Source organism: Dendropsophus ebraccatus, chromosome 3 (genome assembly GCF_027789765.1).
Source record: "Dendropsophus ebraccatus isolate aDenEbr1 chromosome 3, aDenEbr1.pat, whole genome shotgun sequence".
NCBI lineage: Eukaryota > Metazoa > Chordata > Amphibia > Anura > Hylidae > Dendropsophus > Dendropsophus ebraccatus.
Genome location: NC_091456.1, coordinates 17,930,238 through 17,946,272, shown reverse-complemented (window position 1 = coordinate 17,946,272; position 16,035 = coordinate 17,930,238). Strand labels below are relative to the sequence as shown.

Sequence of the window (16,035 nt, the reverse complement as noted above, 5' to 3'; positions counted from 1 at the left end):
ACAGGCGCGGGGAAGCCGGTGCCGAGGTCCTTTTTAAGAACTGTGGCCTGGTTCCTGTACATGGCGCCAGTCTACTACTGGGCACCGGCTGGGGCTGAAGCACTGGAGGTGGGCCCCTAGTGGGGGAAATCCCTCGCCGGGCCGCAGTTCTAAAAAAGGACCAATTCTGAGATTTTAATTGTACTTTAGGTTAATGGGAAATTTTGGCAAAATCCTTATGATTTTCAGGTGGAAAATTCCCTCATTTCATGATACAAATCATGATACAAAATTAGCAATTTTTGAACTCGACATTTTCTGTGGTCACTGTGCAAGTTTAGTCATGTGATAATTTTATTGCCAGCCTTGTTACACACGCAGCGATACCAAATATATGTACTTCTTTTTCTACATTTGTTATTTGCATTGAGAGATATCGGGATTATGTATTTAGTGCACCTTATTTATTTATAATTTTTTTTTAAACTTTATTTTACTATACCACCATGGGGACTTACCTGATGACAGCCTGTGATCGCACTGACCGCACAATCTATAGGGTTAACTGCAGGTATCCAATCTTAACTCGGGTCTTGGCAGTTGCAGCAGGTGCCCGGCTATCACTGACAGCCGAGCCCACCATGGATGCCACAGGTGCTGCTTCTGCACCTGTTTCATTAGAGGGCGTAACTGTACGTCCATGATTGGGAACAGATTGCCAAAAATTGACGGAAAGTTACATCCTTGGTCCTGGGAAGGTATTTTCTCTCTGTGATGGGGTTATTGGCATCTGCCTCATAAGGGTTTTTGCCTTCTTCTGGATCAACACAGTAGGGTTTCTGTAGGTTGAACTTGATGGACTCTTGTCTTATTCCAACCTTATTTACTTTGTTACTACGTAACTACATAATCACACCATTCTGATAAATGTGTATGGTCATGGCCCCAATGTCATAAAAGATGCTATTGCTCCCACTTTCTGCAGGATGGGGTAGGATATGGCCACCATCGCAGTTTGCTATTCTGCCTCTCTGCTTTGGTTTGGTTACAGACCACCCATTGTCTTCATCGCTATGGCTTTTATTATCATCGATAGTAATAAGCGCTCCTTCTCAGAGCCATATGCTCCATCTGTCTGTTTGTTGTCAAATACACAAATAGATCCCAGAAGAGAAAAGTATGAACACAGCGACGGCTTCAGGATACACAGTAGTGTATTTCCATACAACAAATCTGCCAGGTTGCTTTCATATACATATAGAGAGAGAAATATACCCCCTACCAAGTGAGAATATAATGGTTACATACAGTATTTACTAATATATTATATCTGCATAGTATTATTTTTATGTATTATTCTGTATAAGCAGATAGACGTCTACCCTCCCCCCCCCCTTCTGTTTATTGCTGTGAACCACAAAACTTTGTTATAAAGACCAAGCAGGTTTTGTCTGATACTGATGTATTTCTGCTCTCTATACTGATGTATTTCTGCTCTCTATACTGATGTATTTCTGCTCTCTATACTGATGTATTTCTGCTCTCTATACTGATGTATTTCTGCGGAATTTTTATTGCAAATTCAAGTTCAGAAAACCCATGTCTTACAGCAGGAGCAAAGTAGATGGAATTTGTAGACATCTCATCGACACTTTTTTTTCCTGCAAAAATCCATGTAGAAATTCACCTGTCGTGCAAATGTCAAGGATCGGGCTGCACTGTGATTTTGGTTGTGAAAGGGATAGTGCAGTCATAAAGTGCCATGTTACCATGCAGTGATCATGCTGTGTGGCAGGTAAATGGGGTTATGACCCACAATTGGTTGTTATCACCTCTGGACAGTCATAAGAAATCCATCTTGAATTGTTTTTTACAACTGTTGGTTCAGGCCACTTTTGGGTCCCAACATGAGGTACCTTTGCCTTGTTGTAGCATGATCCTCACATTGTGAGGCTATGTGCACACACAGTAAGAGACCAGCCGTTCCGTGACCCAGCCGGTTCACGGAACGTCAGGTCTCTGAAAAAATCATCCTGGCCAGTACTGCAGTACTGGCCAGATGATCTTTAGCCCCACAGAAATTATGCGGGCGCATTCAAGGTGCGCCCGCATCAGAACTCTCCACGGCACACTATGGACCGTGCGGCCGGAGCCGCTCGCTCCATTGTGTGCACTGACATGGTTTTCTGCGGCTGCTATTCAATGAATAGCGGCCGCAGAAAACTGACATGTCAGTTGTTTGTGGCACCACTAGGGATCCTGGCTGGAGTGTATGCCATGTGCCAAGCCATGCTGCTATATGTTGTTATACAAACAAAGTAGAAGAAATCTCCAGTTCCATAAAATTAATTCTTTATTGTATAGCACGGCATAAAACCAATGCGAACCGAAGGCTGATGGGAGTTGTAGTTTTGCAACAGCTGGAGGGCCGAAGGTTCCCCATCCCTGATATATACAGCCACTAATAATGATCATAATGTATATTAGCAGCCACTGAGACGGCCACTTTTCCACAATATGGTCCCGATTCCAATATATAATCTGCACACAAAACTTTGTCTATATGTGCACAGCCGGAAGTTATCATGGTATTCCCCACAATTATATTACAATATAGAGTAACTATGTGCATACAGTACATCAGACAAGATCTCACCATCATACAGTATATATTGGCTCTATCTGATATGCTTTGAGCAAGGAATCTTTATCCTGGGTAGAAAGGGGTCAATGACAGTGCTGGCATTGCTACCGGCCGCGGCCATCTGCTGTATCTACCATTACAGTGATTTTTCTTTCGGAATATAAATGGCTTGATAAATCAGACATGGACTCCATATACCTAGCTTGGTCAGAGTATACGGCAACAATAAAACCGCACAGGAGAGCCCATAGCCCAGAGGTTGGTGCTTACTGGTAATGCTGGCTTTTGTTTCGGAACTAATTTCCTGTCAATCTTGGAACGTGCAGACGCTCTGACTGGACACGGCTCTATACATGCCAACACACTGCTGTTTCGACATGCTAATGTTTTGTGGTTTTCCATTAACATCGTTTGAACAAGTGCCTTCTGCACAGAACAGATCGCTTGGCAAGCCACCGGCTAGTAAAACCCGCCACACTCTGGGTCTTGCCCTTCTCTCGTGCCTAGGGCACATCGCCAACAAGAGTGCAATCAACCTTGGCCGGGGGAGACAATGAAATTTCCAGCCTTTCGTTTTCTGCATTGGAAGTGGCTCCTGTAGGAAACATCACTAACGCCTGACAGATGAATTTAACTACACAAAGAGCAAGCCAATACATCTGGCACCTGTTTGGAAAGAGCATCTTCTCCCAGACGGACAATGGGAGTTTAGCTAAGCAAGCATGACTGCATAATGAATGAACGTGTCTGGCCGCAGATAACACAGGTCAGAGATGCTGGTGCCTCTTAAAGGCTGACAGATGCACCATGGGGAGATGTCCCCTTTGTGTTTGGTGAATGACAAACCAATGCATCTTCCACACATAAAAACACTCTACAAATAACCTGATCTGTGTCTTCATTAGTCAGCCAAGAAGCCAACTGACTGGTCAACGCATGGCAAAAGGTCAGACTCAATACGATATGCACAGCAGCAATTATTTTAGAGGGGTTTGTCCAGTGGGATATACATATAGATTTCTAAAGGGTCAGGCAGGGTTAAAAAAATAAAACAAAAAAAGGATTATTCACTTGCCAGACCCCGACCAATGCTGTTCAAATATCCACCAATGCTAAGCTAACTTTTTGGAAATCAATAGAAAAATTCCTCTTTTTTAATTATTTTCCATGATTAGGTTCCTGACCTCCCAGCTAAACTTAAAGGAGAAGTTAGGGCGAAAATTTTTATTAAAGTATTGTATTGCCACCGAAAAGTTATAAAAATCACCAATATACACTTCTTATGGGAAATGCTTATAAAGTGCTTTTTTTCCCCCTGCACTTACTACTGCTTCAGGGCTTCACCTCCTGGATAACATGGTAATGTCACTTCCTGGATAAAATGGTGATGTCACTTACTGGACAACATGGTGATGTCACTTCCTGGATAACATGGTGATGTCACTTTCAGGATAACATGGTGATGTCACTTCCTGGATAACATGGTGATGTCACAACCTGACTCCCAGAGCTGTACGGGCTGTGGATGCTGGAGAGGATGATGGCAGAGGGACACTGAGGGACACAGGGCACTGGAGGGACACTGAGCATCCCTCTGCCATCATCCTCTCCAGCAGCCACAGCCCCCACAGCTCTAGGAGATGGGTTGTGACATCACCATTTTATCCAGGAAGTGACATCACCATGGTATCCAGGAAGTGACATCACCATGGTATCCAGGAAGTGACATCACCATTTTATCCAGGAAGTGACATCACCATTTTATCCAGGAAGTGACATCACCATGTTAGCCAGGAAGTGACATCACCATGTTATCCAGGAAGTGAAGCCTTGATGCAGTAGTAAGTGCAGGGAAAAAAGCACTTTATAAGCATTTCCCGTATTAAGTGTATATTGGGGATTTGTATACCTTTTGGGGGGGAGGGGGGTAAGACCATACTTTAATTAAAATTTCCGCCAGACTTTTCCTTTAATGGAGTTATTTGGTGGGCTTTTAATATATTTGTGCTCAGGCATAATGATGGGAATCCCCACTCGAAATCGATGCATACGCAGTTGTTTGAACTTGCTGTGCATCGGCCACTATTAGAAGTCGGGGCCAAATTCAAACTGGCGCCAAGTTCTAACTGGACAGAGTGGTGGGAGCTGCAACAGCTGTGGGGACTTCTCCCCACCATTTACCCAGCAGCCACAGGCCATATCATTTACCTGCCGCTTCTTCTCCCCACCGTGAAGAATAGCTCCTCCCACCTTTCCAGATAACTGTTCCTAAGATTTTGAGATATTAGCTCACTAAAGTATAAAGTTTATTGTTGCCCATAAAAAGTCTTTGGGGAGTGCAGGGGTAGATGGGAGAAGCAGAGTGGTACAAAGACAGACAGAGAAAAGAGATGATGCTGAAAACTAATCAGTGTTATAACCCACCCTAGTGCTTAATTCAGCTTACAATACTCAGTGCTGCTCTGTAATGTCCCCCATGCTGCTACTGCTTTGGAGAATGTGCTTAAAAGACACAGTGGAGGAGGATCCGTGTGTGTGTGTGTGTGTGTGTGTGTGTACTGTATAGGACATTTTCAGGGGTTAGAGGTTAGGCTATCTATCTATCTATCTATCTATCTATCTATCTATCTATCTAGATTAGAGAAAGAGAGACATTAAACAAAAGTGTCTCCTTTCCCCTATACTTCTCAGGAGAGGCTGTTGTTTCCCTGCTTTTGGCCAGGTGATCACCATGTGATGCAGTGGTGGGCGGGGTTACAGACGAGGTGGTACAACTTGCCTGGCAACAGAAGAGACAGAGATCATGTGACCTATGTCTCAGAAGGGAAGGAGAGCATAGAGGAGTGGAGACAAAGAAGACCAGAAAGTGAGGATTTTCAGCAACTTCAGGGTGTGAGTCAAGATGTGCTGCAAAGGACCCAATTACTGTGCGCAGGAATTGGGCACATGGGGGTATAGTAAGTAATGGGGCATACACAGTAAAGTAAGTAATAGGGCATACACACAGTATAGTAAGTAATGGGGCATACATAGTATAGTAAGTAATGGGGTATACACAGTATAGTAAGTAATGGGGTATACACAGTATAGTAAGTAATGGGGTATACACAGTATAGTAAGTAATGTAGTATACACAGTATAGTAAGTAATGGGGTATACACAGTATAGTAAATAATGGGGTATACACAGTATAGTAAGTAATAGGGCATACACACAGTATAGTAAGTAATGGGGCATACATAGTATAGTAAGTAATGGGGTATACACAGTATAGTAAGTAATGGGGTATACACAGTATAGTAAATAATGGGGTATACACAGTATAGTAAGTAATGTAGTATACACAGTATAGTAAGTAATGGGGTATACACAGTATAGTAAATAATTAGGTATACACAGTATAGTATTATTTCCTTTCCATAACTTCTCCTATAATGTAAGGGAAATCTTAGAGGAAACTATTGGAGTCCCGTCAGGCGAGCTGGAAGCTCCTGTTCTGATGACTATGACTATGCTGTACTATAAACACTCGGGCAGCATGTCTCTGTATGAGCTTTACATGTTACACAGCAGCTAAATATAAGGCTGGTGTCTGATGGAAAGCGAGGCAGAAATCAGAACTGCGTGAGCGGCTTTACGTCTACATCTCTTAATATATAACAATTACAGCTGCATTTACATCATGTATCACATAATGACAGCATTGCCGGAGCAGACAGATCTGTGTATATCCTTCTATGATGCTCCATCTGCACACAGAGCGTGCGGCTGCTTACAGCCCTATATACTCCACTGACTGTCATCCCACTCCTGACCTGCCAATGCCAACCAGCAATACACCTACTGTTCCCAGATCCCAGACTTGTTATAATAATACCTAGAAGTAATCTACTGAATCAGTATCTGTATACAGGGCCCGGCTCTTAGTATTAGACCAGACAAGAATTCCTGGAACAGAGAGGAGAGACAGGACAAGCTGCTGGACTGTCAGCAGTCTACTGGCAGCAGAGTTGGACGATTTCCACGATTTTACGATTTTACTTAGGGTACCATTACACGGCCCGATAATAACTGTAAACGAGCGCCGATCTGCTAGATCGGCACTCGTTTACTGGGCCTATTACACGGCCAGATAATCGTTTAACAAGGGCTGCATGGACATCGTTACTGATGATCTTGCAGCGCTGGCTAAAACTGCATTCATTACCTATTCATGGTTCAGGGCTCCTCTTGCGGTCTGCTTCTTCCCGGGTTCCGCAAGCTGCAGCTTCAGAGCGGCCTGTCTTAGCTGACAGGCCACTCAGCCAATCACTGCCTGCGGTGGTCCCGGCCTGTGATTGGCTGAGCAGCCTGTCAGCTCAGACAGGCCGCTCTAAAGCTGCAGCACGCAGGATCTGGGGAGAAGCAGAGCGCAGGAGGAGCCCTGGACCATGGATAGGTGATGTATGCACTTTGCAAATCGTCAGCCGCTGGCCGCGCATCGCTATTATATGTAGCGATGCGCGGTCAGTGCCCGACAATTATAGGTCTAAACCTATATCAACGATCAGCCAATGATCTTTGTCATCGGCTGATCGTTGTGTTTATTACACTGAACGATAATCGGCCGGATAGGGCCGATTTGCCCGATTATCGTTCCGTGTAATAAGGGCCCTTAGTTCCATTCATGACTACAACTATCCCCAGTCTAAAACAGGGGTAGGGAACCTTGGCTCTCCAGCTGTTGCAAAACTACAACTCCCATCATGCCTGGACAGCCTTCGGCTGTCCAGGCATAATGGGAGTTGTAGTTTTGCAACAGCTGGAGAGCCAAGGTTCCCTACCCTTCGTCTAAAGGGCGGAATAGCTCATTGCAATATAATGGGTTCAGTACAACAATATCATAGCCCTATTCATGGTCCAATCAATCACTTGATCTTTTCCAATAAATAACTAAATACAGCCTAATCCTTTCAGTCCTCTGACCTTACAATTAGTAGCCAGCACAGAACGTTCGGTTCTCCTAACACAATATCTAACTTGAATAGCTTATACTCTACATGTGCCACCATAAACATAGTGATTTGGCCCTTTATGTACATGGCTCTACACTAATATGAACAATGGCCTGTCAGTTTTTCACGTTTTTTTTTTTTTTTTTCTTAGAAAAGGGCCAAAACTTGGGATTTTTCATTATGGCTTTATTATGCGTTGAGAATGGACTGCGTGGGTGACTTCTTTTTTTTTTTTTTTCATTATTCCAGCTGCAGGATGATAATGATTTAACCCCTTGGCGGCTGAAGGATAGATAGATACCCACGCGGTCGCCGTTCCCATGGGGCTTCGGCGGAGTTTAATGAACTGTGATTGATATCCAAGGAGCTTGAAGACAAGTGAAGGACTGCTGCGAGGTTTTAACCAGCTGTTACTAGGCACATGATGGGATACTGATTAGAAAAGAACTGTGCAAAGCTTGATTTGGTCTCCAATTTTTTTTAGAAAGAAAAAAAAAAAACACGTCTGGCAGGAGAAAAAACTGCAGGGCACCTACCAATCATTGCCAAGTCTAGCTAGCCAATTACTAAGAAAACCTTAATCCAGTCACATCTGAAGGTTAGTATGGGAAGGGGGTGGGTGCTGGCAGCTCATAATGTATGCCCTGTGTGTCTCAACATAAAACTGGCTGAAAGACAAGGATTTCTTTGAAAAAACAAAAAACAAACAGACGGAATGAAACACATCTAAGGAAATCCTTGACAGCTTCCTCCAAAAACACTACAAGAAAGTAGACAGTCTCACATAGCACCAAGTTTCTATCCATAGGATGTGTGCACTGGTCATAGGCATGAACATCACCACTGTCTTGTTTAGTCTTGTTTATGCACTTGTTCATTCTTAAAGGAGAAGTATTGTATTGCCCTCCAAAAGTTATACAAATCACCAATATACACTTATTACGGGAAATGCTTATAAAGTGCTTTTTTCCCTGCACTTACTACTGCATCAAGGCTTCACTTTCTGGGTAACATGGTGATGTCACTTCCTGGATAACATGGTGATGTCACTTCCTGGATAACATAGTGATGTCACTTCCTGGATAACATGGTGATGTCACTTCCTGGATAACATGGTGATGTCACTTCCTGGATAACATGGTGATGTCACTTCCTGGATAAAATGGTGAAGTCACTGCCTGGATAACATGGTAACATTGATAACATGATAACATTGTTATCCAGGAAGTGACATCACCATTTTTATCCAGGAAGTGACATCACCATATTATCCAGAAGGTGACATCACCATGTTATCCAGGAAGTGACATTGCTCTGTTATCCAGGAAGTGTCATCCCATGTTATCCAGGAAGTGACATCACCATGTTATCCAGGAAGTGACATTACCATGTTATCCAGGAAGTGACACCATCATGCTATCCAGGAAGTGACATTGCTATGTTATCCAGGAAGTGACATCCCATGTTATCCAGGAAGTGACATCACCATGTTATCCAGGAAGTGACATCACCATGTTATCCAGGAAGTGACATCGCTATGTTATCCAGGAGGTGACATCACCATGTTATCCAGGAAGTGACATCACCATGTTTTCCAGGAAGTGACATCACCATGTTATCCAGGAGGTGACATCACCATGTTATCCAGGAGGTGACATCACCATGTTATCCAGGAAGTGACATCACCATGTTATCCAGGAAGTGAACCCTTGATGCAGTAGTAAGTGCAGGGAAAAAAAGCACTTTATAAGCATTTCCCATAATAAGTGTATATTGGGGATTTGTATAACTTTTTGGGGGCAACACAATACTTTAATAAAAATTTTCGATGGACTTCTCCTTTAAAGACATGTGAGGTTGCTATGGATCATCGTTCTTGTATTGTACTAGTTAACTGAGTGTGGACCCGCAAGGGGCCAAAATCTATTTAGGAAACTGGCTGCTCTTTTCTCTCTCTCCTTCTTGATCAAATAACCCACCAGGTCTTGTCTGCCTAAGATTAGTGTCAAAATGAACTTCCATCTGCTACTCAACAGCAAATCATGGAATCTCTGCATGATGCAGGATAGAGTCAGCTTGACACAGAACGTCCATAGGAAGCAATGCAGTACAATATAGGCACAATGTGTTTGTCATGCTGCCCTCTTCCCATTGGCAGGCTCCGGATGGGGCAGTTGCCTGCAGCAACATGTGCTCACAAAAATCTGTCAGAGCAATTTGTCCACATCCTGTTTATTACCTGATTTTACCAGCAGTGACCCCCCCCCTTACCCCCCATACCATTGAAGAATATATTATTTTTTAGCTCACTATATAAAGTTATATGATATTCCGCCACTTGAAATGATCCGGCCGTTTTTCAGACGTACAAGCTTTAAAAACTAATTTTATTTTTTTTCATATATCCTGCGAAATAGCCTCATAAAGATCCCGCCATGGCTTATGACATTCTTTAGAAAATTATACGCCATTGAAAGGGCAGGCAACTATTTTATTTTTTTATGATCTGTATTGTCCTTCGAATACTTGAAGGAGATTGGCAACACTGTTAACTCTTACCTGCCAAGTACAGTAAAGCTATAAAGCCAAACCATAGAGAGCAGCCACATTATAACACCCCCCCCTCCCCCCCATGAAGACAATTATTACAGGACAGCATATGCAATGGGATTTTATTATAGTAGGGTAGATATGAATAAGACGTCACATCATGTCCAATCTGCGTGGGCATGTTGGAACTTGTAGTTTTTCCCAAGAATCAGTCACTCATTGCCTGCGCCTGGTCTAGAGTATTCAGTGATAAAAGATTAATGAACGCCAGGATTCTGACTATGTCCACAGACCGGCTGACATTTGTTATGACCTACATTACATGGTTTTGGACAGACTACATGGAGGAAGAATCAATTAGAGCTAAGGGCACCCTCGCTACAAGGGTGCTAATCCGTAACCACACTTTAACCTCTGTCTATGAGGGTGGTAAAACATTCCGGAGTATAGTCACTCTAATTCACCAGAACCAGAAAAACAATCATTACTGCAGAGACTATAAGCAAATATCCACATGCACAGTACAGGCACATACCCCATGTGGTTGCAGAACAGTCTTGTAATTATGTACTATTCATAGGTAATACTGTGCACAGGGAGATACAAGCCTGATGGGCTGAGGCCATGCACAACATAATATTTGGTATTGGTCTGTTCTTTTCTTACAGTTTGTATATCATAAGATATTGGTGTGTTGACTTTGTATTAATATTTGGTGTTGGTGTTATTTTACAGGTTGTATACCATAATATTTGGTGTTGTTCTTACTTTATACAGTTTGTATACCATAATATTGGGTATTCAGTTGTCTTTTACAGCTTGAATACCATAATATTTTGTATTGGTCTGTTAACTTTATACCGTTTTTATACCATAATATTTCGTATTGTTCTGTTAACTTTATACAGTTTGTATACAATAATATTTGGTATTCTGTTGTTTTTTACAGTTTGTATACCATAGTATTTGGTATTGTTCTAACTTTATACAGTTTGTATACCATAATATTTGGTATTGGTCTATTGTTGTTTTTTACAGTTTGTATACAATAATATTTATTATTGTTCTAACTTTATACAGTTTGTATACCATAGTATTTGGCCATGGTCTGTTGACTTTATACAGTTTGTATACCATAATATTTGGTATTCTGTTGTTTTTTTTTTACAGTTTGTATATCGTAATATTTGGTATTGTTCTAACTTTATACAGTTTGTATACCATGATATTTGGTATTGTTCTAACTTTATACAGTTTGTATACCATGATATTTGGTATTGTTCTAACTTTATACAGTTTGCATACCATGATATTTGGTATTGTTCTAACTTTATACAGTTTGCATACCATGATATTTGGTATTGTTCTAACTTTATACAGTTTGTATACCATGATATTTGGTATTGTTCTAACGTTATACAGTTTGTATACCATGATATTTGGTATTGTTCTAACTTTATACAGTTTGTATACCATGATATTTGGTATTGTTCTAACTTTATACAGTTTGTATACCATGATATTTGGTATTGTTCTAACGTTATACAGTTTGTATACCATGATATTTGGTATTGTTCTAACGTTATACAGTTTGTATACCATGATATTTGGTATTGTTCTAACTTTATACAGTTTGTATACCATGATATTTGGTATTGTTCTAACTTTATACAGTTTGTATACCATGATATTTGGTATTGTTCTAACTTTATACAGTTTGCATACCATGATATTTGGTATTGTTCTAACTTTATACAGTTTGCATACCATGATATTTGGTATTGTTCTAACTTTATACAGTTTGTATACCATGATATTTGGTATTGTTCTAACGTTATACAGTTTGTATACCATGATATTTGGTATTGTTCTAACTTTATACAGTTTGTATACCATGATATTTGGTATTGTTCTAACTTTATACAGTTTGTATACCATGATATTTGGTATTGTTCTAACGTTATACAGTTTGTATACCATGATATTTGGTATTGTTCTAACGTTATACAGTTTGTATACCATGATATTTGGTATTGTTCTAACTTTATACAGTTTGTATACCATGATATTTGGTATTGTTCTAACTTTATACAGTTTGTATATCATGATATTTGGTATTGTTCTAACGTTATACAGTTTGTATACCATGATATTTGGTATTGTTCTAACGTTATACAGTTTGTATACCATGATATTTGGTATTGTTCTAACTTTATACAGTTTGTATATCATGATATTTGGTATTGTTCTAACTTTATACAGTTTGTATACCATGATATTTGGTATTGTTCTGTTGACTTTATACAGTTAGTATACCATAATATTTGATATTCTGTTTTTACAGTTTGTATACCATAGTATTTGGTAATGTTCTGTTGACTTTTCACCGTTTGTATAAATATGTTGAGTTTGTAGAATAAATAACTGAGTATTATAAGAATCTGTTAGTGGTTCTAACTATGACTTACAGCAGGGCCCTCCAGCTGTTGCAAAACTACAACTGCCATCATGCCTGGACAGCCAAAGCTAAAGCTTTGGCTGTCCAGGGCATGATGGCAGTTGTAGTTTTGCAACAGCTGGAGGGCCAAGGTTCCCTCTCCCTGATATACAGGCTGATGGTGAAGGAGTTACTGTCCAAACACATCATCTCCTTAGGAAGGGGCCCGAGGGCTGCAGCCCAATTTAGGGAAGTGATCCCATCCCTGACCTTTCAATGTGTCACCTTGTGTCAGTGAAATTGTCTCTGTGATGTGCTGGAGATGAATTGCTTGGTAATAACTCAGGGCATCTTGATGTTAATGAAAAGCAGACAGTGCAGGGACATATCCCAAATTCAAAGTGGCCTCTAGTTCTGCCTATTCACATAGCATCTTATCAGGAGTAGCTATTCTCATCTATAACAATCACTTAACCCTTTAAGATCCACAATGACTGCTCCCTTACATCCTCCTCATCAATGCACTTTCCTCAGATGTGCGGGAGTAATGAACTACCTGCACTGTAACCAGATCAGGAGCCATCACTTGGGGTTGATAGGGTTAACATGGCAGCTTTTCTCAATTATTTCCCCAATACTGACTGCATCGAGTTAACCCAATGTGTTCCAGAGGGACAGGCAATCTAAACCACATTGTTCCTGTCAATGCTACTTAGAGCATATGCAAAAACTGAACTCATAGGCATTATGACAAAATGGAGCTTACTTTTATGTGTTATAGATTCATGGATGCTATATGGATACATGTATCTAGATAGTAGATAGATAGATAGATACATAGATAGATAGATGATAGATACTGTATATAGATGATAGATAGATAGATAATAGATAGATAGGAGATAGATAGATAGATAGATAGGAGATAGATACTGTATATAGATGATAGATAGATAGATAATAGATAGATAGGAGATAGATACTGTATATAGATGATAGATAGATAGATAGATAATAGATAGATAGGAGATAGATAGATAGATAGATAATAGATAGATAGATAGATAATAGATAGATAGGAGATAGATAGATAGATAGATAGATAGATAGATAGATAGATAGATAGATAGATAGATAGGAGATAGATAGGAGATAGATAGATAGATAGATAGATAGATAGGAGATAGATACTGTATATAGATGATAGATAGATAGATAGATAATAGATAGATAGGAGATAGATAGATAGATAGATAGATAGATAGATAGATAGATAGGAGATAGATAGGAGATAGATAGATACTGTATATATATAAATAGATGATAGATAATATAAAGATGACAGATAATAAGCATTTAGATGATCCTTCATTTAGGATAAGTGTCAGTAGGACTTTATCCCCTGTCCCTCACCCTCCAGTTTCTATCTCCCATCTAACCAAGTGCAGAATGATCCCTGCCTGACCATACACCAGCCATCTTATACCCCAGCAGTCTCATACGCCAGCAGTCTCATACGCCAGCAGTCTCTCACACACCAGCAGTCCCATTCCCTCAACAGTCTCATACCTCAGCAGTCTCATAACCAGCAGTCTCATACCCCAACAGTCTTATATCCCAGCAGTGTCTCATACACCAGCAGTCTCATACCCCAGCAGTGTCTCGTACACCAGCAGTGTCTCGTACACCAGCAGTCTCATATACCGGCAGTCTCATACCCCAGCAGTGTCTCGTACACCAGCAGTCTCATACACACCGGCAGTCTCATACCCCAGCAGTGTCTCATACCCCAGCAGTCTCATACCCCAGCAGTCCAATACCCCAGCAGTCTCATACCCCAGCAGTCTCATACCCCAGCAGTCCCATACACCAGTAGTCTCATACCCCAGCAGTCTCACACACCAGCAGTCTCATACCCCAGCAGTCTCATACCCCAGCAGTCCCATACACCAGTAGTCTCATACCCCAGCAGTCTCACACACCAGCAGTCTCATACCCCAGCAGTCTCATACCCCAGCAGTCCCATACACCAGCAGTCTCACACACCAGCAGTCTCACACACCAGCAGTCTCATACCCCAGCAGTCTCATACCCCAGCAGTCCCATACACCAGCAGTCTCACACACCAGCAGTCTCACACACCAGCAGTCTCATACCCCAGCAGTGTCATACACCAGCAGTCTTATACCCCAGCAGTCTCATACCCCAGCAGTCTTACACACCAGCAGTCTCATACCCCAGCAGTGTCATACACCAGTAGTCTCATACCCCAGCAGTCTCATACCCCAGCAGTCCCATACACCAGCAGTCTCACACACCAGCAGTCTCACACACCAGCAGTCTCATACCCCAGCAGTCTCATACCCCAGCAGTCTCATACCCCAGCAGTCCCATACACCAGCAGTCTCACACACCAGCAGTCTCACACACCAGCAGTCTCATACCCCAGCAGTGTCATACACCAGCAGTCTCATACACCAGCAGTCTCACACACCAGCAGTCTCACACCCCAGCAGTCTCATACACCAGCAGTCTCATACCCCAGCACTCTCATACCCCAGCAGTCTCATACCCCAGCAGTCCCATACACAGGCAGTCTCATACCGCAGCACTCTCATACCCCAGCAGTCCCATACACCGGCAGTCTCATACCCCAGCACTCTCATACCCCAGCAGTCTCATACACCGGCAGTCTCATACCCCAGCAGTCTCATACCCCGGCAGTCCCATACACCGGCAGTCTCATACCCCAGCACTCTAATACCCCAGCAGTCTCATACCCCAGCAGTGACAGAGTATCTAAGTGATTTGCTCAGAATCCCTGGCAGGCTGAGGAGCTTCCAAACTTGGATGCGCCCTTCTAATTCCTCAGAGCTGTCTGACTATCACAGCTTCCAGTAAATACAGGGTTAGCCCTGATCTCATCCCCACCACCAGCCACATACTCCCCCCCGATCCCTCCCCGCACTCCCGCTCCTCACCCCCCCTCACCATTTGCCGGTTACTTACAACTCCGCGGTTTATATCCTCTGCAGTCGGGGTCGGGGCCGCCATAGATTCCCTCAAAGCGATCAAAAGAGCGATCAGAAACATCTCTCGAGGCCAGGAACTCTCTTTGGAGGCAATCCACCGCATCCCTTGTCTTTCCTCCTCCTTAGCCCTGAGTGAATGAAGGAGACATTCATAGGTGCACCCCCCTCCACATCTCCTCTGCACCATCAGCAGCAGCTCCCATCCACATCCCAGGCTGCTGCTGCTGCAGGGTTACTCTGCCATAACACATCCATGGTCCCCTCTGGCCACATCCAGGGGAAGTTTCCAAGATTCAGCACAACAGGTCAAAGTGTCAGATCTCAGCACCTGGGACAGCTCCAGACATGTGCTGAGGCTGGGGGAGCAGGGTAAGGAGGAGTACCAAGCAGCCTGGCACC

The 16,035-nt window shown here is 42.3% G+C and overlaps 1 protein-coding gene across 1 annotated transcript in view; it reads right to left on the bottom strand.

Annotated features, from left to right (window-relative positions):
* The window catches only part of MMP17 (matrix metallopeptidase 17), a 143,881-nt gene extending 128,208 nt beyond the window's left edge, over positions 1 to 15,673 (bottom strand). Inside the window, exon 1 of the mRNA XM_069964026.1 lies at positions 15,614 to 15,673. Coding sequence (XP_069820127.1) covers positions 15,614 to 15,658 — 45 coding nt within the window. The 5' untranslated portion in view covers positions 15,659 to 15,673. The remainder of the gene's footprint in view (positions 1 to 15,613) is intronic.
* Between the last annotated feature and the right edge of the window lie 362 nt (positions 15,674 to 16,035).